Source organism: Pieris brassicae, chromosome 3 (assembly GCF_905147105.1).
Source record: "Pieris brassicae chromosome 3, ilPieBrab1.1, whole genome shotgun sequence".
NCBI lineage: Eukaryota > Metazoa > Arthropoda > Insecta > Lepidoptera > Pieridae > Pieris > Pieris brassicae.
Window position 1 is genome coordinate 14,377,359 of NC_059667.1, and position 23,000 is coordinate 14,400,358.

A 23,000-nucleotide genomic window follows, 5' to 3' on the forward strand; every position below is an offset into this window, starting at 1 on the left:
GTTATGCTCAAAATTGAATTCTGTATGTGGTCGCAATCAGAATTCTGTGCCCTATTGTGTTGTCTCCCTGTAGGCTAGAAGTTTTACAGCGCAATTGTCTTTTTATACAGTATCTACCGACTGTTTTACCAATTCCCTGGACGGAATAGCATTTTATGCCTATTTCTAACTGAAATAGACCAATCTCTGGAATGAATAACAAATACGTCGTTGTAAAAATCAAAGGATTTATCGCAATAATACCAATATTATTATTAGTCGTAACAGTCGTTTATGGGTCTGGTAGTCTATTCGACTGTAGATTCCCTTAATCTTCTGTCGTATGTTCGAATCCCGGCGCAATAAAATTATGAAAGTAATAGTGAAAAGAAATAGAATTAGGAAGATTGCGATCTGAACCCCAACATGTCCACAACACACTCGCCGAGCCCTCTGGCATTTCGAGTGTCCATGAGCGGCGGTATTACCTAACATCAGGTGAGCCTGCTGGCCGTTTGCCTCCTGTACTATGAAAAAAAAGACCTAAATAAACCCGTTATCTCTCCGCATGTAAATTTATTTAAATTTTAAACCACCATTAAACATTTTCTTAATGATGATACAATGCAACATGCAAGATAGTTTTAGTTATTTTGTATTTTTATCTTCACTCTTATATGAATTTTAATCTAAATTTAAAAATTCTTAAACAGTGATAACCTATATAAAATTTTATTAAATGTAAAGAAAATGTTTATTTAGTGACATAAATTATTATAAGACACTATTAATATGTTAAATAAAAATTCGCAGCAAACAGGCGGAAAATAATCTAGAAGTTATGTATGTGACATAGATCGAGTTTTCTCATTTACTTTTCCGAGATGAAAACCTTTTCATCCTTATATTCTGCCTTATTTTAATTTTCTTAGATATCTGGAAGGCTGCGTTATCGACGTCATTTGCATAATATCCACATGCCAGCCAGCTTGATATTGCACGGCAGATAATCGCGGTATAAGCCGATGCCTGCCTCAATGGGATACAATGTGGGATTCCTGTATTAATAAATAGCAAATATCACATATTAAAAAATAACCATTTGTATTCAACGATTTTTTACGTAGGTTTCGGTTGATATGGTAATAATAATTGTGAGTTTAAAATAAAATCTAGTTCAGGGGCTAACAGATTCCATATGAGAGTAAAAATTATGACCTAGATCTCATATTTGAACGAGAATTAATATTCATTATACTGCTACGTCTACTACAGATGCAAAAAGGCGCTGCCAGGCGTAATAGAGGTCATCCGTCGTTGCTGAATAGATCTGCAGATGGTCACTCATTATGGTGTTTATCCTAACCTAAAATAAACTAGTTTTATATTGTTTTTGTAATTAATTTGTAACAGTGTCTAGTGTCTGCGTGTGATTCTCATCGCATTTTCTATCCCTAACTGTGCAGCAATGGACTTTCTTTCTATGTTCTATATGTATATTATTTGACATTCGCTCGAATAGTGAAGTAAAACATTCTCCAACAACAGCCTTAGACAAAAAGTCGATGATGTGTGTCAGGCACAGGAGGCTAATAACTTACCAAAAGGTTGTAGCACCACAGATTTTAATTAATCCAGTAAAAACATGAAAGCTAAGCCATAGAACCTATAAAAGCAATCACATTGTCTGTCGAAACAGACTGAATTATTTAGTCAATGTTTGACTCTAATTAAAGCTATAAATTTGCAACAGTAAATGCACGGAACAAACGGAATTACCGAATAAGTTTGGTCATAACGGCGTTGGGTGCAATACCTATTCAAATATTTCTCTATAAATCATGATAAGTTTGTAACCGCGCGACTTTAGGTAGACAATTCAATATCATTTTGAAAGGGTTTATATTTAACTGAAGATCCGTAGCCTTTGTTCGTGTCTCAGCTTTAAGGTCCCGTGTTTCAGACTCCGCTGTTCACCAGTGGTATTTATAAATGCGCAATTAACACTTTTACGATAAACGCTCAATCATTTTAATTAAACAAGGTTCGGAAATAGACACCGCGTATCAGGTACAGGCTTCTCACAGACATAAGTAGATAATTTTCATATATATATACTATTTAAAATACAACTAAGTTTAAAATTTAATATTTTAAATACGCCAGCGACACTGCACATCACACGCAGCTACTAAAGAATAATTCAAGATTTCAAGAGAACGAAGTAAGGCGCCCCAGCAAAGCTCCGACTTACTCGTATATCTCATATTTTAAAAGAAAATGCGAGGATCTGTATTCATATGTTTGTTCAGACGATTAAATCCAGGCCATTATCCCGCCCTTACACCTTGCGAATGCATATTTCTTCGTTCTAAGAATTACTTATTTCGACTTAAAATTGTGATTACATATGTAATTGCACGCTTACCGTGGAAGTATTTTTGACTTTTGCAGAATTAGGGTCAAGTTACAAATGTGACAGCTGTCCTGTTAGGGAAGTTATGGTGTTTATACGTAGATTTTTTACGAGTTTTTATGCTTTTCATCGTATCGGTTATTTTGAAATATGGCGCGGGCGCATCGATAAGAAAGTGGCATAGGATGCCATAGGATAGGATTAAGGAATTAATAATATATTAATTGATTTAATTTCGTTGCATAAATAAAATCCAGCTAAAGCTAGAAAATACCATCTTTGCGGCATTTAGTGACGTTAACATGGAAACATTTTAATACTCTTATCATAATACCAAAGACTGAAAAACTAATTCGCGTTTTTAGTCGTAAAATAAATACAAACAGCAACTAACGTAAATATATCTGTCCCCTTAACATGGGAGCTACTATGATACAAAAAAATGGTGCAATCGTGCGGTTATGTCTAAGTTAAGTTACTCATGAATAGAGTAATTAGATGATGCATCTTCCATGGCAGAACTAGCGCTACTGCGCTGGGAATCCAATATAATATGAAAAATGATCACACTCAGCCCCTAACTATGAATAAGTGAACACTATTAGAATATTAAAGATAAATTGGACACTTTGAAACCGTTTTTAATCAAACTAAAACTCATCTTATTTCTATCACATTCGTTATAATGTATTAAGATAAGTATCCTAAAGAAACCTAGTTTTGTTTTAATGTTTCGTTAAAAAAATATTACTTATCTATGTATTTATTATTTAGCTACTTAACTATTACCTACATTGCGTGTTGTTCCCATGAGAATGTATGTGCGTGCTCCTATTTCACTATGCCTCCTGCTGATGTCATGTGGAACAGCACCTTACAAACGGTGTGTAATACAAAAAAAAATGGCGATTAAATAGAGTGACGGAGAGTTTATTGCCAGTTGTTCTCTTCCGTTCTACGCCCTTAATTTGAGAGTAGAAGAAGTAAATGTAAAATTAGAAGCATTTAATGTATATTACTTTTTATTGACGTTGACCTATATGAATAAATAATTTTGTACTTTGACTACATAGTTTCAAATAAGTATGATCTGCGTATAAAGAGGGACTAGTAAAATAACACGCATTTTTTAAATCGAATTTAAAATAGGAATAAGCTCCTTTGTTGACCTTTCATTTCATATTGATGTAATGTATAATACTTGAGTATGATGAACTATCAAGCTTCCAGGCACGTGTTAAATGTAAAACTTTAAGTAATATCGTGATGATCCAATTTAATTTAAATCAGAAATGAATCCCTTAGGAAATAGTAAATATTGATTTAGTAGTTTTAGAGATATCATTATTTAAATTTATTTCCCTTTTCATTTGTTATCCATGTTAGTAAAATTAAGTAATAATAGTAAACTAATACTTAATTTTACTGGTCGTGTTCACATTTTAACATTTTCATGTTTTGTTTGTGCGTTTGCCCTCTGTGGTTGATACAAAGCCTACCCCATCTAGTTAAGTAATTAATATATCAGTTGAAAGGTTAATGATGGTTTAATTTTTATCGTTTCTGTACGAGATTCTAGTGATGTTATATATTTTTTAATTGTCAAATAGCACAATATACTGCAAAGTGGTGTTTTAAGCGTCAGACGGATGGGTAAGAGTTATGTTCGGTGGAAATGAAATTTTTAATAACGTGACCTTTGCTTTAAGCCATCTAAAACCTGCTGACTCTCGCAATTTGAAACGACAAAGGACTTGATGAAAAAATTGGTTTATGTTTAAAATACACAGTTTTACATAGCGTATATTATTCGACAACCCACAATTCTGAAAATATTGTAGCATGTGGTTTTTTTGTTTAGGTGCAACGAACTATAACACTTTAATGTTAGGGGGTTACAAAATATTGAGCCTACATCTCCCTTTATACCGCTATTTACTCGTGCCTTTGTTTTTCGAAAATCATCGTAATGGCTGGACCCAGCCGAACCAGCCAAAGTGTGACCCAAGCGAAAATTTACTCCGTACTTACATACTTGTGAGTGTTTGGACTAGTGCCGGGGTGGACTGACTGCAACCAAATTAGAGGAGCTTCAATTGAAATGTCTAAGATATCCACTGTACTCCCCGGACCTCGCTCCAACAGATTCCCTTTTTTTTCAATTTTTTTCTAAATTTGAACAATTTCTTGCAAGTTTTTCAAGTGTTCAATTCAACTCTGTTAGGTCAGTCGAAACCGCCTTCAAAGATTTTATTGATTCCCGTCCGAATAGTTTTAGTAAAGGGATCAGTGAACTACCTATAAGATGGCAAAAGTGTACATACTTTGATTAATTATATTTATTTTAAAAATCTAATAACCCAAACCTTCCTTAAAGATATATAAGGATTTTAATCTGTAACTTCCGATAGCGGCAGCGATTCTGATCTGGACGTTATAGAACACAAGTTCGATGTAGTTTCTCTCAACATCCATAGCGCTGATGTCGCAACCTTGATACCACGTGGTACAAAAACTCGTTATTGAAATCGGGATCGATGTCGGTAGGAGTAAAAAAATAGCTTTTGAGCGCTTAGAGAAGTCGATAAAGAAGAAGATGATAAAAAAGAATGCTGGTGCATGGTAATTAAAAGAAAGCTTATCAAAACAAAGAATACATCATTAAGAAGAACAACTAAGGTAGCAGATGTAACAATAAAAGAAAATTAAGTGGAAATTCCCACTTGGGAAGAGGAACAGAAAAGTGGAGCAAGAAAGTATAAAACGGGACCCCAAGGTACAGTAAAAGAGGAAGACAATTTAGAAGGTGAATTGACCAAATTAAAGAAACAGAAGTTGGCACAGTGCAGACATGAATGGAGGGATTTTGAGGAGGCTTTCGCTACAGAAAGGCTCACAGGCTCACCGATACCTTAAAAGAATGAGATTATAGAAATGTAAATTTGTTTAAGTGCAAAAGTATTTGAAATAAAAGGCTATTATTATTGTTGATACAAATACGTTTTTTATTGTCCTTAGCATCACATTTATTTCCCCGAGTTCAAAACAACTCGGCTAGGATTTACTATATATTTGTAATGAAGGGCTATTATTTACTGTTTTTGATTGATCCTAATAACAACAATTACGTGTAAAATACCTTACATGTTTTATTTGACTTAATTAGTCACCGTAATGGCCGTAAAAAATGGGTACTGTCACAAATCATTTCTTCATTTCTTTTTTTTTTACAGTTTTAGTACATTATGATTCTTAGTTAAAAAAATGTATCTTATTGTTTTAAATAAAAATCGTGTTTAAATAGTCACTTTGACAAAATTTTAATCAATATAAACATATCAAACTGTTGACAAATGAAATATGCAGCTTCAAAAGGAATAATATAGATTTTAAAACCTCTGCAATCTACAAATCATTCTTGAATAGAAAATTAAGTCGTGAACTATAAAGCAAAATCAGGGGCAGACAGACATATGTACTTTAATTTTTGTATAGGTATATATATATATTTCTAAATTCTAACCATTTCAAATTTTAGACAAAAGTTTAAAATAAAGCCATTTTTGTTATCACCTCAATTTTCAAGGATAGATCCTATAAAATACAAGAAAAAAATAATTAGGCTAAAAAATATGTTATATATCGTGTTATTCGTTCAAATAATTTTCGCTTTTAAGCTTTTTGGTTTTGTCTCCGTATTATTTTTAAAAAGTCACAGGTTTAGTGAAATAATTGTCGCGTTATTTATACTATTAGAGCACTGTTGGCCTAGTGGTTTCTGCGTGCGACTCTCATTCCTGAGGTCGTAGGTTCGATCCCCGGGTGTGCACCAATGGATTTTCTTTCTATGTGCGCATTAAACATTAGCTCGAACGGTGAAGGAAAACATGGTGAGGAAACCGGCTTAAGACCCAAAAAGTCGACGGCGTGCGTCAGGCACCGAAGGCTGATCACCTACTTGCCTATTCGATCAACAAATGATCATGAACCAGATACAGAAATCTGAGGCCCAGAACTAAAAAAGTTGTAGTGCCATTGATTTTTTTATTTTTTTTTATTTATACTATTTCCAAAGACTTTTTTATATATTAACACTTGAGAGATAAGTACAAAATGTTTAAGCATAACCACGCAATGACGTTTACTGAGTTTATAAATAAGACCTAAAATACAATAAATCCTTTAAATTTACAGTACTATAAAAATATTCACATCTGTATTCCTATAAAAGTATAAAAAATTCCGAATAAAGGTGATCCACTTAACGCGGTTTACTGTTGAAATATAGAGCCCTTATGATAAGAAAATTACTCTGGGCTATTTGTGAGAGGAAATGTTTTTATTTTATAAAGAAATACAAAGTTCGGTCACATAGTAGGTTGCAGGAACCATAAAGTTAAACGAAGTGACGGGTCAGAGGTAATAAGGAAAATTGTGGTACACGCTCAGATAAAACCTGTGTGTCACAAGCTGTATTAACTAAATATTTTTGTTTCATTACATATACAATAGTATAAGATATCGTAATTATATAGAAGTAAAGATTTATGTATTTATAACAAAACATTAGCAACCCACCCCATACTAATGTGTTTAAATAGGTTTTGATCAATTATTATTATAATGATTTAAAATAGTACATATCTTTACAACTCGCCTTCGTTATAATACCACTATACACAATCCACTACATACAATCTATATTGATAAAGACCGCAATAATCTACGTTAGGTATTAGTAGAAGCGTGAACATGGGGAAATTCCTGAATTTATACTGTTGATCGACAATTCGACAAGTTCTACGTATAGACACTAAATTTATATACAATGTGGGCTTTTTGGTAAATACAAATTAATTGGCACTTCCGTAACTAAAATGAATTCTAGCCTATGCGTCCAAGTGTATAATGTTTTATCATTACAGCCATTAACTCAAGTTATACCAATGTTAAATAATCTAAAAAGCTTTTGTTTATAGGGTTTTATGAAGTCGATTATAAAAGAAATTCGGTGGCAACCCTAACGGTGGAAAGACTGTTTAAATGTGACACCAATTTACTAGCACTTCAAATTTGATGAAAACTTCTGAGTTAGTACAGTACTATGTCGTCCAACACAATTGGCATGCCGGGATTCGAAGAAATTTTCAATCAAATTCAAATTAATTTTTGGTTCATCGGTATACCATTCGAGGAAAATGTAAAATTACGGTTTTATATTATGTGGTCTTGGCTTTTCGTAATGATCACCCAAGAAAGCTTATACTTCATATCGAAGTTTTCTAACGAAAATTTCCTGGACTTAACTCAACTCACTCCGTGTACTTGCATTGGTATATTGTCGATTATAAAAATTATATTAATCGCTAGAAAAAGACTTAACGTCTTCAAATTGACGAGTAGCCTGAGAATATTGTACGAAGACATTATACGAGATGATAAAAAGGTGTCGCTTGTCAAAGCAAATTTCGTATTTCTCAAATACTTGACAAAGTATTTCTTTATTCTTAACGCGATCCTCATTAGTGTTTATAATTTTGCATCGATTTTTCTGATACTATATTTTTATCTCAAGAAAAATAAGGTCCAATTCATTTTGCCGTATGCAATTCTGGTTCCGTTTCAAATTGATAATTTGGGTAAATGGTTCATAATTTATATACATTCTATAGTTACTGGTGAGTATTTTTTATTTTTAATTATTATATTTTTTTATTTTATAGATACTAAAACATATAAAGTATGGGATCGCTTTAGTGTTCAATGAGCCAAAAATAAATAATGACTTATTTCTTAATCAAAATCACTGAAGTATTTCCGAATACATTCAAATTAGGGTCCAACAAGAAAAGAGCGTACCAATTCTTAAAAGGCCGGCAGCGCGAGTCTTCTTGCAGTGCGAGTGTCCACGGGCGGCGGTATCACTTAACACATCAGGTTAGCCTCCTGCCCGTTTGCCTCCTGTAACAAAAAAAATACTGTTCGGACAAACGCGATGTCTTATATTAGGTCCTTACATATGAAATTGGCGTTTTGTATGGGAGGAACAAAAAGTCGAATATTTTTTAATATAATATATTTAATTAATCAAAGTATGAACCATTGTTTTCTATACACTTTACCATCTCATAGGTAGTTCATTGATCCCTTTACTAAAAAACCAGTCGGACGGGAATCAATAAAATCCGTGAAGGCGATTTGGACTGACCCATCAGAGTTAATTTTTTTCCCTTGCAAGAAGTTGTCCAAATTTCGAAAAAAAAAATGGTAATCTGTTGGAGCAAGGTCCGGGGAGTACGGAGGATATCTTAGACATTCCAATTGAAGCTCTTCTAATTTTGTAGCCGTCTGTTGTGCAGTGTGTGGTCTAGCGTTGTCGTGAAGTAGCAGTGGCGTGGAGCGGTTGACCAGCCTAGGTTGTTTAGTCGCTTGCTTTTCCATCATGGTTTGCAATTGCTGACATTAGACATCAGCCGTAATAGTCTGGCCAGATTTGAGAAAACTGCAATGAACAATACCGGCACTAGTCCACCAAACGCTTACAAGTAACTTTTTTGGGGTAAATTTTCGCTTGGGGCAGGATTTGGCTGGCTGGCCAGGATCCAACCATTGCGCTGAGCGCTTCCGATTATCGTAAAGAATACATTTTTCATCACAGGTAATGATTCGGCTTAAAATACCTCCATTATTGTGACGGTTCAGTAATGTAACGCAGCAGTCGACGCGCGTTTGCCGGTTTGCTTCAGTCAATTCGTGAGGTCCCAACCTTTAAAGCTTTTTAATCTTCCTAATTTGCTTCAAGTGAATTAAAACAGTTTTATCACAAACATCGCAGCCTGCAGCTAACTCGGACGTGGTTTGCGATGGATCCGCTTCCACAATAGCCTTCAATACTTCATTATTCAATACTTCAACTTGGGTCTCAGGCCGTCCATGGGGCTTGTTCTGCAGGTTGAAATTTCCAGAACGAAAACGTTGGAACCAAAAACGAACTGTGTTTTCTTTTGCAACATGACCGCCATACACATCATTCACCCTTCGAGTCGTTTCCGCAGCACTAGTGCCACGGCGGAACTCGTACTCGAAAATAATGCGATACTTTAAGTTTTCCATTTTGTAAAATGAGTGACGCAAACAGAAAAAAACTAATGAATGACGGTCGTCGAAGTACAAATACATGAGTAAATAGCTGTACAAATTTGAATTTGAAATTCCTAACCAAAGAGGTGGTATTTGAGGTCAAAGTGGCCAATACGACAAAACGCCAATTTCATATGTAAGGACCTAATATTAAGTTTTCGTATTTTTCTATCAAACTTTGTTTACGCTGTAATAAGAGAATTAAATGCAAATGGACTTCTTATAAATATAAATAAGGGTAATCCCCTTACTTGGGGCTTAAATATTTACAACATTTTTTATAAATTGCTCGCAAGTACGTTGCCAGCCTTTCATGAAATGGTACGCGCTTTTGTTGAAGGACCCTTAGTCACATTGGTTCGGAAATACTTCTGTGGGCGGCTGGTTCCGCATTGTGGTGGTGGGCGGCAAAAATTGCCGGACGGACGTCAGGGTGATAGGAATGATATTTTGTACTTTGACGTCCGATGTTGAAACTTTTTCCTGGCTGTAAACAAAGTTATATAATTGATTAAGCCTTTTATACATTATGTCTGTGTCTTCAAATTTATTTTATAAACCATTGGGGAATACATTTTTTTTAAGTTATAAGTTTTAAATTATTAAATAATATTTCAGGGTTCATATGTGTATTATACTTTACAACAGTCGATGCACTGTACTTCATAATGACTACACATATGTGTAGTCACTTTACCATACTCAGTCAAGAAATAAGGGATTTGAAAGCCAACACAACCCATTTATTGAAAGACATTGTAAAGAAACATCAAGATATTTTAAAGTACGTTTATTACTAAACTATGTCAGAATATTAATTAGTGCTTTAATTAGTGAAATATTTGGAGTGTAATGAGTCGTGGGTGAGACACGTTTTTGTGTTAATGAATATTTCTTTTAGTTAAAGTAGTTGATTTGACCTGCTGTGCTTACCAAAACAAACAGGTATTTTTCTGCGCTAAATGGAACCTAAAATGTATTAATCACACTGTGTCTACCACCACCACTAACGGTATTTATTCACTGATGTTGATACTCCTAAGAAAAAATAGCGCTATATTTAGTCTAACGAAATTTTTTAAATCTTTCATTTTCAGATTGTCTGAAGATTTAGAAGAAATTTTTTCGGGGCCCAATCTTTTCAACGTTTTAATTGGTTCCATCGAAATTTGTGCTCTAGGATTTAATTTAACGGTAGGTGTGTACACAGAAAGACTCGGATGTATAAAAGGCCAATGATAGCCCTAAATTAGAAAGAGGTTGTATTTCAAGGTCCCCGTGCTCTGATGATTTTTTTTAAATATATAAATGGGAGGCAAACTTGCCAACGAGACGCCCAAAAACGGCAGTCCCATGGACACTCATTTTTAGTGCGTGCGTTGCCGGCCTTTAAGGGAGGAGTACACCCTAAATATGAATAGTTGGAGTTCCTCTATGTCAGTGAAGACTCCCACCGCTTCGCTAGTTCGCAATAGAAAGTAGTTTGTGAAGCGGACTGATCAAGGTGATTGAATTTATCGGGTCGTACAGTGTTGACACGAGGCTGAAGGGATCAACTTCGCTGTCCAGAGATGTGAGCAGTATACCATATGAGGTCGTTCTTGTGCCTTATAGAGTTACATACTTTGTACCTCAGTCAAATATTGAAGTACTAACGAGAGCTTTCAAATTGAGGAGATACGACAAAAGGATCTTTCTATGTAGAAAACGAACAAACCTGAGTCTTTGTACGGTTACACTTAACGTAAGGTTGCTCTTCCCACACAGAAACTTTCTTTAGTATCGTTTCAATTATGGAAACATGTTTCTAACGGTTCTCATTGAGTTTAGATCGAGACATGAATCTAAGAGATATGAAATAAAAAGCCACCTGGCTCTGCACAGCTGTGCAATCTTCTACGAAGATGGTCAGTTTCAAAAGACTAATCGATGTAGAGATCATTGTGTAAATGTCATTCAAAGTTGTTCAACATCTGAGGAGCTAAAGCACGTTTTACAAAAAATCTATTAAAAGTCGGAGTAAGAAAAAGCCATTTTTAGCGAAAATGTTTAAAAAAATAATATATTCTGTCATTGCAGATGGGCAAGTGGACTCAAATACCTGGTGTGGTTTTGTTTTTAATGTCCGTACTACTTCAAATACTTATGATAAGCGTTTATGGAGAACATTTAATTATGGAGGTACAAAACATTAATATGGTGACTGTAACCAGCTAATAGCTAAACAGTTTTCTATGATACCAGCTTTAAAGTATTTTGATATGGACATGTTATAGGTGCAGGAACAAAAGTTTTATTTAGCACAATAACAACCAAGCAACGGGTTTTATTATTAGGTTAGGTTTATATAAATTCTATAAGTCAGTCGCTGCCTGACCTGAAGTATTGACCTTTTAAGATTGTTATTATTACATAATAATATATGTATATATTAAGTTAAGCCGCTGAATAAGCTAATGAGTGTGTCTTCTGATGTGGAGTAATTGCCCAATCTGTTTTTGATAGAGTTCAAATAGGGTGCACTATCTGTAAGCCTATTCCAGCCACTACTCAGTTTTGAAGAAAATTCTTTATGTAATTTATATTATGTTGTGTAGCCTTCAGTTTTCACTCTCACTTAACGAAGAGTTTATGGAACAATAAATGCCTGGAATGCCTGGAACAATAAATGGACCAGAACAGTAAGAAGAGGCTGACAATTAAAATAATAAAAGACAAAATTATATGGCTGATGAATTCAAGCTGTGAAATGATTATTTAATTTCTGTTACCATATACCTAATTATACTAAATAATGTATACCTAATTAATCATCTGTTATGTTTTTTTTTATCTTTGTAGAGTAGAAAAATTAGCGATGCAGCCTTTGAAAGCGAATGGTATGCCATGGATATAAAATCGAAAAAGATTATAATTTTAATCATGCTAAGGTATACTTCACTTCTGTGGTTTACGCATATTCTTTATATATGGTAATATTAGATGCGTTGGGTAGATATCCAAGAGAAAATCATTTTTTAACAATCCAGTCGTTCCGAGATTAGCCCCTTTACAGGAACTCTTTGCATTATAATGTTAGTATTGCGGGACTAAGCGTAAGCGTTAATACGGCTTTAAAATACGACTATTATAAATAAATCTCAAATAAGAAGGGACGACAACGCTTTTGGTACTCTAGTCTACTGCGTCTATAGATAGCGGTTTGATTTTTATGAGGCTCACGCGTTGTACCCTTAACCGATAATATATAAACGTACGGAAATTATTTTGTCTACTATATTTTATTTCTCACAATTATTCTTTTAAATGATCAAGTTGAACGAACCCACAACGATTATTTTATTCAATTATTTTAGAAAAAAAATGTATGTGAAATTTTGTTTTATCTGTTACGACCTATAGTTGAAAAGCCATTCAACTGACGCTTGATCAACTGAGCCAAACTATTTTCACAGTGTTTAACATTAATTTCAGGGCTAATAAACCGCAGACACTGACCGCTTACAAGTTTTCAGTTATTTCCTATGAGAGCTTCACCAAGGTACGAGCCAGTTAAATTGTTTACGTTTACAACCCTTCCAAACTTACTGCAGGCGAGTTACATGCACTAAGGAGCATCTCTTTAAGTACGTACGAGCGTACGTACGTAAGTACGAGCTAACGTAAAATACATTTCTAAATAAAAAATAATTCTCACTATCAAAGATTTCATAGCTAAGGACTATGGAAGGTAATATTAATAAAAATATAAATAAAAACAAATATTTACAAAATCAGGTCAAGTAACAATGTTCTGCAGTAACATTACATGTATATTTGACAGTCTTTTCGTTTTTTGTGACGTTAAAAGCCTAAATATAACATTCCAACTGATTTGTTTTTTTTTTCAGATAATCAGTACATCTTGGTCTTACTTTACAATACTGAAATCTGTATACAAATCTCCAGGACAATTACCAAATGAGAATTAAACAAATTTGTAGACAACATGCTTTTTAGAATTAATGTAGTTCTAGTCAAATATTATTTTAAATCAATTCAATTATTGTTTCATTAATTATCTGTATTCGTATTAATTAAATCAGGGTATACAAGCTGTATGGTTTCGGATTGATCCTACCGACCAAACAAGCCTTACAACAACAACTATACTTTATATACAAAATAATTACAAAGTTGTAATAAATTAATGCGTAATCAGAAAAAGGTGTTTTTAGGTATAATTAATTATTTAAACCATAAAAGCGATAAATATACAATTAAGATAAATGTTTACTGATTTTCTTAAACTATAATTTAAACATGGATACAGTATTAAGACTTAAGCGTCAAACCCTCATTCCTGTCTGAATCACGAAAGTGCACAAATTGAATTTTCTACGCAATAAATAGTTGCTCCTGTAGTGAAAGCAAACATCGTGAGGAAAGCGGCTTGTCTCATACCAAAATTCAGATATGTGTCAGATGAAAATGGCCGAAAAAAACAAAAAGAAGGAAACCAAACTGAGGCAAAGACCTAATAATATCAGTAAAAATAATGAAAATAGAATAAAAGCTTTAATTGTATCATTTTAATTCCATAAAATAATAACAATACCATGTTCTTATCATTTATTAATTACGAATGCAATCAATTCGCAAAACAAACATAATCTTTCAACAGATTATTATTTAATTACAATCAAATTTAGTATGATAATTTTTAATTCAATTTATTGTTGCGGTTGAACTAAATTAGTCAATCAATAAGGATAGTTAGCTCTTGTGTTCATTCTGTATATTCCAGACCTGAAATAAAAATAAAGTGCCTTAATGAATGTTGTTATACTGGAAGGCGAAAAATCTAAGTCAAAAGTAAAAACAAAATATACTCCATGTTTACATTGGATTCGAAGCTGACAATCACATTGATTTCTATACTTTACAGAAGCTATCAACTTTTACAAGTAATCTAAATAAATGGCAATGCAATGAATTTAGCTGTGAGGTAAATAACTTAGAAGTACTATAATACTCACCCTCTTTTATTCAAAATATCGTTGCCCATATGTAGCCCCCTCCCGCGGCAAGTGTTCAAATTAACCTGAGTCATGGAGGAGCACAGTCTTCCTTCCAAATGATTTCTTGTCACTGTAGAGGCGAATAACTGCCAAGCGCGATTATGATTGCATATATTGGTGAGACATCCAGGCTGTCTTACACCTCCGTTAGGGAAGAAATCTGCATTAGCGACTGCCGTACCAATTCCAAGGCCACCGACAGTGTATCCACCATCAGTATGAATAGCTTCTACATAGACACCGTCGGAGGGATTTAGGCGATTTCTGTTGAGATTCCACAGAGGCCCGGCTGGATCTAAACCTGTGTGGTGTTTATTTATGTTGTATTATTTGGAAAGTTATCATCATTAGTATGGGTAGTAGTAGAGGTTTCACTAGTAGTTTTCAAAATATATGTAAATCCCGCTTAATCGCTTTAAATAATCTCGATGAAATGTGTCTACTGACTGGACTATATTCTCGTGAAAACACTATCATCCATTATCCATAAACACTATCACAATTATAAACATTATCTATTATCCAAATTTAAAAACATAATTCTCACCTGTGATTCTAGCTATGCGTCCCCTCAATTCTCTTCCTGCGTTTCCTACAATATGTGCGCCGAGACTGAATCCTACAAGGTGCATTTTATCAAATGGAGCTCCCGTAGTTTGGTGTAGGAAATTTAGAAATTGTCCCAAACCCCGCCCTATATCTGGTACACCAGCCGCAGCGGTTACATAATCACGTCTTGCTAGTCTGCTCCAATCTAGTATAATGACATTGTAGTCACCTTTACCGAGAAAAGCTGTAGGAAATATACAATAATTATTTAATTTTGGCTTAAAAACAAATATATAAAATTATACGGCATTCTGTCCCTTTTCATCAGAACGATGTATTATGTATTCCATCTCTGGCTATATATGCTGTGTAATTGTTTGTTATTATATATAATTTATGTTGCTGTTGTATTTTGATATAAATAAATATACAGTAAGTATAATATATCGTTATAATTAACGTATAGAGCAGTGTTGGCTTAGTAGCGACTCTATTCCCTGAGGACGTAGGTTCGATCCCCGGCTGTGCACCAATGGACTTTCTTTCTATGTGCGCATTTTACATTCGATCGAACGGTGAAGGAAAACACCGTGAGGAAACCGGCTTGCCCTACACCCAAAAAGTCGACGGTGTACGTTAGGCACAGAAATCTGAGGTCCAGACCTAAAAAGGTTGTAGCGTCATTGATTTTTTTATGACAGTATAAGAAGGCTGATTTAGTTCTGATAAGTAGCTTCAATTATAATGAAATATTTCGAACAAAGTGACTAGAGAAGTGTATAGCAACGTTACTGATTATGAAAGCAGTGACAAGCAACTGTGAAAGAATCAATTTTTCATACCTAGCCATATGGCGAGGGGCTAGTATATACTAGCCCCTCGTATAACCAGTAGGAGGCTCACCAGATGTTTAGTGGTAGCAGCCCGTGGACACTTACAATACCAAGTGGCTCACGAGTGCGTTACCGAACTTTTTTTTTAAAACCTTAAGGCAAATGGTACTAGACCTTAATCTTGGAGAGAATAAAATGTTTCAAATACATAAATGCGTATACCGTTACGAATAGTTGGATTATTCTGAGTGTTTTGGTTACTAAGCCAGCCATGGACTGACACAACTGTGGGGTTTTGAGCATTGAAGTTAGAATTTCTTATGGAATTAGCATCGTTCATACGTAGTCTCTGCGAGTTTCTCGAATTACGTCTGGAAATTAATCACAAAGGTTAATCTAAAAACATACTGCGATTTTTTTAATTTTTTCATGAGTCATTTCGGCTGAACATTTTACTATCTGTTTATAAAACCTTCTCTTTGGGATCCTTTTGCAGCACGGACGAAGAATAAATAATTTAACATACTCAAACGCGTGTTAGACACAAAGCTAGCTAGTTAGCAAAGGTATTCCATTTTTAAATAAAACCTAGCTGCAACTACGCCATTTACCATATTATAATATGTCAATGTATTGGATTCATTTAGTATTGATTCTTTATTGAAATTGTACGTACCGCGTGTACAAGAGGTATTGATTATTCGCCGCATTCCTTTGTATCTCATTTAAAAACTCCACATCGGGCTGGGCTTCTAAATCAACTTGGTGCATCTCACCGTTGCCGCCAGGGAATTGTATGTAGCGCGGATATAATTCCCTCTCCGAAGTCGTCGAGGCATACACTGGAATATTTAAAAACAGCAACGTCATGGTAAATTTAAAATGAAGGTACATTTTACGATTTTTTTTTTTTCTTGTATTTTATATTCGAATGTTTTGCTACGTACGGAGATGAAGTACTTTGCCTATTCATTTGCTTCTCTTGGTTTAGTAAATGCTTATAATTTACGAATTTGCAACTCACGTACAGGAATCTAAACCTTATTTATTAGGATTTATTAGGCATGGGCTTATGGTTATGTTCAGTGGTTTACTTCTTATATTTAGTAGTATTAACAAGTATTCGTTAGTCATAAAAAATACGCAAAACCTCATTTTTAATGTTTCTGTAGTATCCACAAAGACTTTTTAATTACAATTATAATATAAGCATATTTATATTTCTCCGCAATACATACCAAAAAGACTTATAAAAACTAAAATCTTCATGTTGAATTTTTGCACCAAAACGATTTTTAAAAAAACCGCGACGCTCGTATTTATAGCAGCTGACAGATAAGTCTAAAATGATTGCGATAAAAATATAACGATCTTTTTCAGAATTCCGTACACAAAGATAAAACACTAGAGGTGGTCAATATAATATGTAAGGCCGAGTAGTTGTAGATTAGGTACCGCTGCATCGACAGTTTGGCGGAGAACCTGCTGCAGATGAAAGTCAGCAATTGGCGAGAGGTGGCACTGGACAGGGAGCGCTGGAGACTGATATTTTGTATGTGTCTATTGGACCAATTATTTAAACGAACACCTTTTTCTAACCTTTTCCCCAGTTGGTAAAACCCATGGCCGGTTGGTAAACTGATCCTATGAGCTTCAGGAGCTCATACCGTCCCAAAGAACCAATAAGAAATTAATATTTTTAAATTACGAGATTAGTAGTCTAGAGTTTAACTGTAAGCAGAAGTCTGATAGAAGAAGTATAATATTAAAGATTTCTGTTGTGAAGTATCCTTTTTTAGTTTAGTTTGTTTTTTCGTTCTTGTTTAGTTTTGTCTTTATAACTATGTTTAATTTGTTTTTACACTTCTTGCTTACCTTATCTAATTGAATTTTTTTTTCCTCTTCTCACAGTTTGCCTGAATCGCTCGAAAGCTATAAGGCTGCCAGTTGACCTTTTTTTAGTTTAATTATGTTTAATTTTATATTGGAATGCAACGAAGTGTTAATAAATAAAAGTACATAATATTAATATTTTTTAGGTTCATGCACAAATATTTTATTGTATAATTCATGATTTGTCGGTCTGGGTAGGAAGATGAAGTCCTGTTAAGCCCTTCTGTGATTGTCTTTTCCATGGGTACCACTATTAATCCGTTAATCATTATCGTCTCCTTGGTACGGACATTAAATGGTTTTTTGAATACTCAAGGTGGCATTTTTATGTTTTTATGGATCGTTAACAAAAACCCATTCCAAAGATAGTAACAGGCTTCGCCTTGTAATCTCTTTTTAAAAAGTCATTATCTACTTTTACATAAACAGATAGGAAAATAATTATTACGTCGTTTAAATGGAAGAAAAATCCTTAAATTAATGGTAAATAAGAAATTTTTAAAGATCTTTTTTTAATATTGTTAATAAATTAACCATTAGTCTTCAAACTTATTCATCTTACCAATCAATAATAAAACACGATTACAATAACGATACATTTTATTTTTTATTTATTTACGAAAAAACTCCTGCCCTAACAGCTGACCCTAAATTGACAAGAGTGAACAATAAGAGAATAAAATTTACAGACGAAAAAAAAACAAACTTACTACATTAATTAGCAAAAAACAAAGTTACATAATAAAAAATACAAGAAATTAACTAACTATAGGCACTAACAAATATATGAACTTTTGCCAGTTCACTCAACGGACAATGAAAACGGTCCGTTCTATGTATTTCGTTAACTAAATGAATACACCGAATCATATGTCCCCTTTTTAGAAGGTTAGTCCTAGCTAGCCCATGAAGTAACGGCGGACGATATCGCTTTCTGACGTACCCATCAGGTACATTGAAGCTAAGGTACTGAAGTACTGCCGAATTACTGTCCTTGCCATGTAACACTTTTATGAAGTACATCACAAGCGAGATTTTTCGGCGTACTTTTAGCTCGTTGTAGCCGACAGAACCAAGAATAAATAAGAATGAGTATAAAAAAGGTACACACCGTACATCCTAAGATAGATATCTTCAAAAATTTATTACTATACTCAGCCTTTTAAAGGCAGCGTGTGGCCGTGGATATCACTTAACATCAGGTGAGTCACTTGCCCGTTTGTCCCGTGTGTCTTGTGTGTTTTATAATAAAAGCGTATGAATCCCGTATGTCAAAAATATATTGAATTTTGATATAGGACGCTTAAGGTGACTTGATCTGGCATTTTATTCTTATACTGAGACAAAGATTAATTTAATTAAACTTCTATAACTAATTAGAGCCATTTTCTATTAAACTTTCTCGGTAGTAGTTGAAAAGTTATTAGTTCAGTAAAGGTTCATTAAAAAAATATTCTTGGTTAATAATTGTAAATTGTTTACTGAATTTTAAAAACATTTTTTTGTATTTATATATATATTATTGTATACACGGACGGCACCAAATTTTAAACCAAAAACCGTAACAAAAGTAGACAATTTAGGAAAAAACTAATTTATATATAAAATGCAACGTTTTTTACTTCAGGAGTACCATTTTACAAATGTAGTAAAATCAATCAAAATTGTAATGTAAAAACCATTTACAATTCCTGTACATTTATTAAACCAATTCCACTTTTCAAATTGGAAAATAAATCAAAATTTAAATGAAAAACCTTGGAAATCTCTTCCTTGTCGTGGTTTGTCAATATAATAAATATTGGATGGATACAGAATTCCGAGAACAAATTTTTCGTCGGCAAATATATTTAACGTGAGTTCGTTGAACACATTTCATTAATACACAATAAAAGCTAACAAATAGTTGGTATTTTAAATAAAGAATGTGAGAAAAAAAAACAATTTAAGTATCTCTGCAGCAGAAACAACTTTAATAAAATGCATAACGAAAATTATATTTATTAAACAGTATAATCTTAAATACACTAACAAAAGCTGTTTTGTGATAATATCGAGTATTTTTGATATAGCGAAACCCTATCTAAGCCTAAACAAAGATCCTTTTACTTTTAATATATGCTTTGTATGTTTCCGGTAAAGGTATTAATTGCTAAAGGCCTATAGACATTAAGTGGGCATATAGACAACACCGACCAATCTAGTCTTAATTCTTTAGTCCATAAAAATGCAACGCAGCCGAACTAGGAGAAAATCGATATTTACATTTTAAGTGTGACGTTTGTTTTGCTAATTATCACGAGATTAACCACTAGATTAATTGTTGTCACTTTAAAGATACCATAGCAAACAAAAAAATAAGTTTCTTATCAATTTTGATCGAAAACAATTAATTATTACCAGCAAATAAATCTTCTTTAGATAATTACAAGGTGTTCTAGATTCTTCCATTATCATAAATAACATGTAATTAATAACTCGATAAATTAGGTTCTTATCCAATATATGAAAATAAATTACTTCGAAATATGAATTCGAACGATTCCTCTGCTTTTTTTTTATATTTGTGCGATCAAAGAAATTTTCTTATATTTGAAGAAAAACAGCGGAAATAATTTTTGTAGGTTTCTGTCTATCTATATATCAAATAGGATTATTCGGTACCTGATACAAGCATGAACTGCTTAATTGATGCTTCATTTAAACTTTGACTTTGGTCTGAGCAGTGTAGGCCTAGTGGCTTCAGCATCCACCTCTCATGACTAAGGTAGGTTCAATTCCCGTCTAATGGAGCTAATGTCTATGTGCGTATTTATTATCCGCTCGTACACTGAAGGAAACCATAGTGACGAAACTGGCATGAATCGTGTGTCAGGCACATAAGACTGAACTCCTGCTTGCCTATTAGAAGAAACAAAAGATCACGAAAAAATCGAAGTCCAGACCTAAAAGATTGTAGCGCCACTAGTTTTTTCGTCTAATAACCCCTATTCAAGCTAGCTAAAATTTAGAAAATTTCGATCCATTATATAACAATGGCGATACATTATAATATAACTACAATTTAGCGTTTCTATTCAGAGCGCTATCGGCAAACGAATGAAATAGCTATTGTGCAGTGAGAAACTGCACAAAGCGATACACTGAAAAAGTAACGATACTGAATATCTGTAATGCAAATTACGTCTTTGACTATGAGCATCTAGACCGTACAGGCCCCTTGATATAAAAACTTTCAGATCGAACGAATAGATACAATATCTTTGATTATTCAAAGCTCTTACTTTAAAACTTTGAGTCGTGAACAGTTTTCTTTCACATTTAGGGCACCAAAATGACTTAATCTTTGGTCTGGACATGTTGGTCCATGTTTCATATTGGAGCGGATTTGTGCCCGCGTTTTCTTTACATTTTTTTTTGGTTAGTTTTGGAGGAAACCATCTCTTGTGTCCTCCGAAACTACAAGTGGCCACGCAGCAAATCTTAAAATTTTAACCGGCAGGCGATGGCCACGAGTCTGCTGTATTTACCTTTTAGGGATAAGTACTTTTCCTTGTTGTTGAATATATATATATATATAAGCTTAGTTAGTGGCTTGATCGTACGACTCTCATCCCGATCCCCGGCTGTACACCAATAATGGACTTTTCTTAACGGTAAGGTAATAGTACACATTATGAGGAAACCGGTATGTATTAGACCCTAACAGTCGACGGCGAGTGACAAGTCCAGAACGGCAAAGGCAAAGACTAAAACAACTCTGGTCAGAGAATACCATAGCTATAGCAAGCAAACAATGTAAGTATCGAAAAACATAGATGATTGGCATAAGCTGGAGGAGGCCTGTACCCAAGATGGGGTTCCAACCCTAACCCAACCCTTCCAACTTTATTTAATGACATTCTAAATTCAATTATTCGGAGGCCACTTGTGAAATCTGGCATTGTGAGTATGCGGGGTGGTAACACGTAACATCAGGTAAGCCTCCTGGCCATTTGCCCTGTTATATATTTACAAAAATCATAATAAAGCACTATGGTTATTATAAATGGCAGACTTGGCTTATGATATTCGAGATACGGTTCCTTGATATGACATCTCAAGTTCATTATACAACTGAGCTAGAAGCGTAGTTGTTAGGCCAGTAATTCTACTTGTGCCTAGAATACGAATTGCTGCACAATGAGACCGTGAAAAACACTCGGTACCCATCTTCTCACATGAAGAAAATTTGTAACCAATCACTGCATAATACATAATATGTGTCACGTTATAAGGGCGAATTTCCCTTATATAATAAAATTTTATATGTTCATAATACTTAGCGAGGGGTTTGATACTCTGATATCATTTCGAAAATATGAAATGCTGAGATACTCATTTAGCCTTCGTGAGTTGGAGAATACTTAACTCATTGTGTGGTGAATTGCTCACGAAATTTATAATCTGATGTCTTTTGTTTAAGGTTCATCCATTTAACCTAACTTTAAAGCGATTCAGCAGTTGAGAGAGTTTTGTCTGCATCGGATAAAAATCATAATGGTTTTACAGATAATGAACGATGTAGAAAAAATATTAAGCAATATTGCAGCTGCTTTTATTACGGGAAGAATATTTTACATTTTGCGATACGTAAACTTTCATAGAGAATTAAAGACGGAGAGAAACGGTTTTTTTATTTGGTTAGAAATGTTTTTAATTAATAGGTTTTACTTTTAATCGATAATTTATGGCCTGGCTGTAAAACTGATAATTTCATGAAATTTCCAGTCAATGTTAATATAGGTATCATCAATTGGGCATATATGTTAATATATGCCCAAAATTGTATGAAATATACTGAAAACTTATACTCAATAATAAAATAAGATAAGGAGTATTCATTCATTCTATAAAAACCACTATAATATATAAATATAAATAAGATTACCGTTTTACTGATTTAAATTTATGTTTATTGCTAAAAATATCACTTTTTCAGTGCCTCAATCGCGTATAGTCGCAATACAATACGGTCACAGTAATCAGGTTTTAATGAATTCTTTCTAGCACTCTTAGTTCTAAAAGGCAGCTAGTGACTCAGGTTCGTTGTCGAGAATCTCTTTTATCTTTAAAACCTTAATGACTTGG

At 33.8% G+C, this 23,000-nt stretch overlaps 2 protein-coding genes across 2 annotated transcripts; one reads left to right on the forward strand and one right to left on the reverse strand.

The window, feature by feature from the left end:
• Positions 1 to 7,499: 7,499 nt before the first annotated feature.
• Positions 7,500 to 13,506, forward strand: LOC123707221 (putative odorant receptor 85d). The gene is made up of 7 exons (XM_045657090.1): positions 7,500 to 8,073; positions 10,154 to 10,319; positions 10,633 to 10,729; positions 11,615 to 11,716; positions 12,377 to 12,465; positions 13,010 to 13,076; positions 13,426 to 13,506. Exons 1-7 carry the CDS (start codon positions 7,500 to 7,502, stop codon positions 13,504 to 13,506), a joined length of 1,176 nt encoding a protein of 391 aa, XP_045513046.1.
• A 580-nt stretch (positions 13,507 to 14,086) lies between these two features.
• Positions 14,087 to 17,270, reverse strand: LOC123707015 (pancreatic triacylglycerol lipase-like). The gene is made up of 6 exons (XM_045656760.1): positions 17,216 to 17,270; positions 16,654 to 16,819; positions 16,200 to 16,348; positions 15,143 to 15,388; positions 14,554 to 14,896; positions 14,087 to 14,323 (listed from the first exon to the last, which is right to left on the reverse strand). The coding sequence occupies exons 1-6, from the start codon at positions 17,244 to 17,246 to the stop codon at positions 14,278 to 14,280; spliced, it is 981 nt and encodes a 326-aa protein (XP_045512716.1). The 5' UTR covers positions 17,247 to 17,270; the 3' UTR covers positions 14,087 to 14,277.
• Positions 17,271 to 23,000: the final 5,730 nt, after the last annotated feature.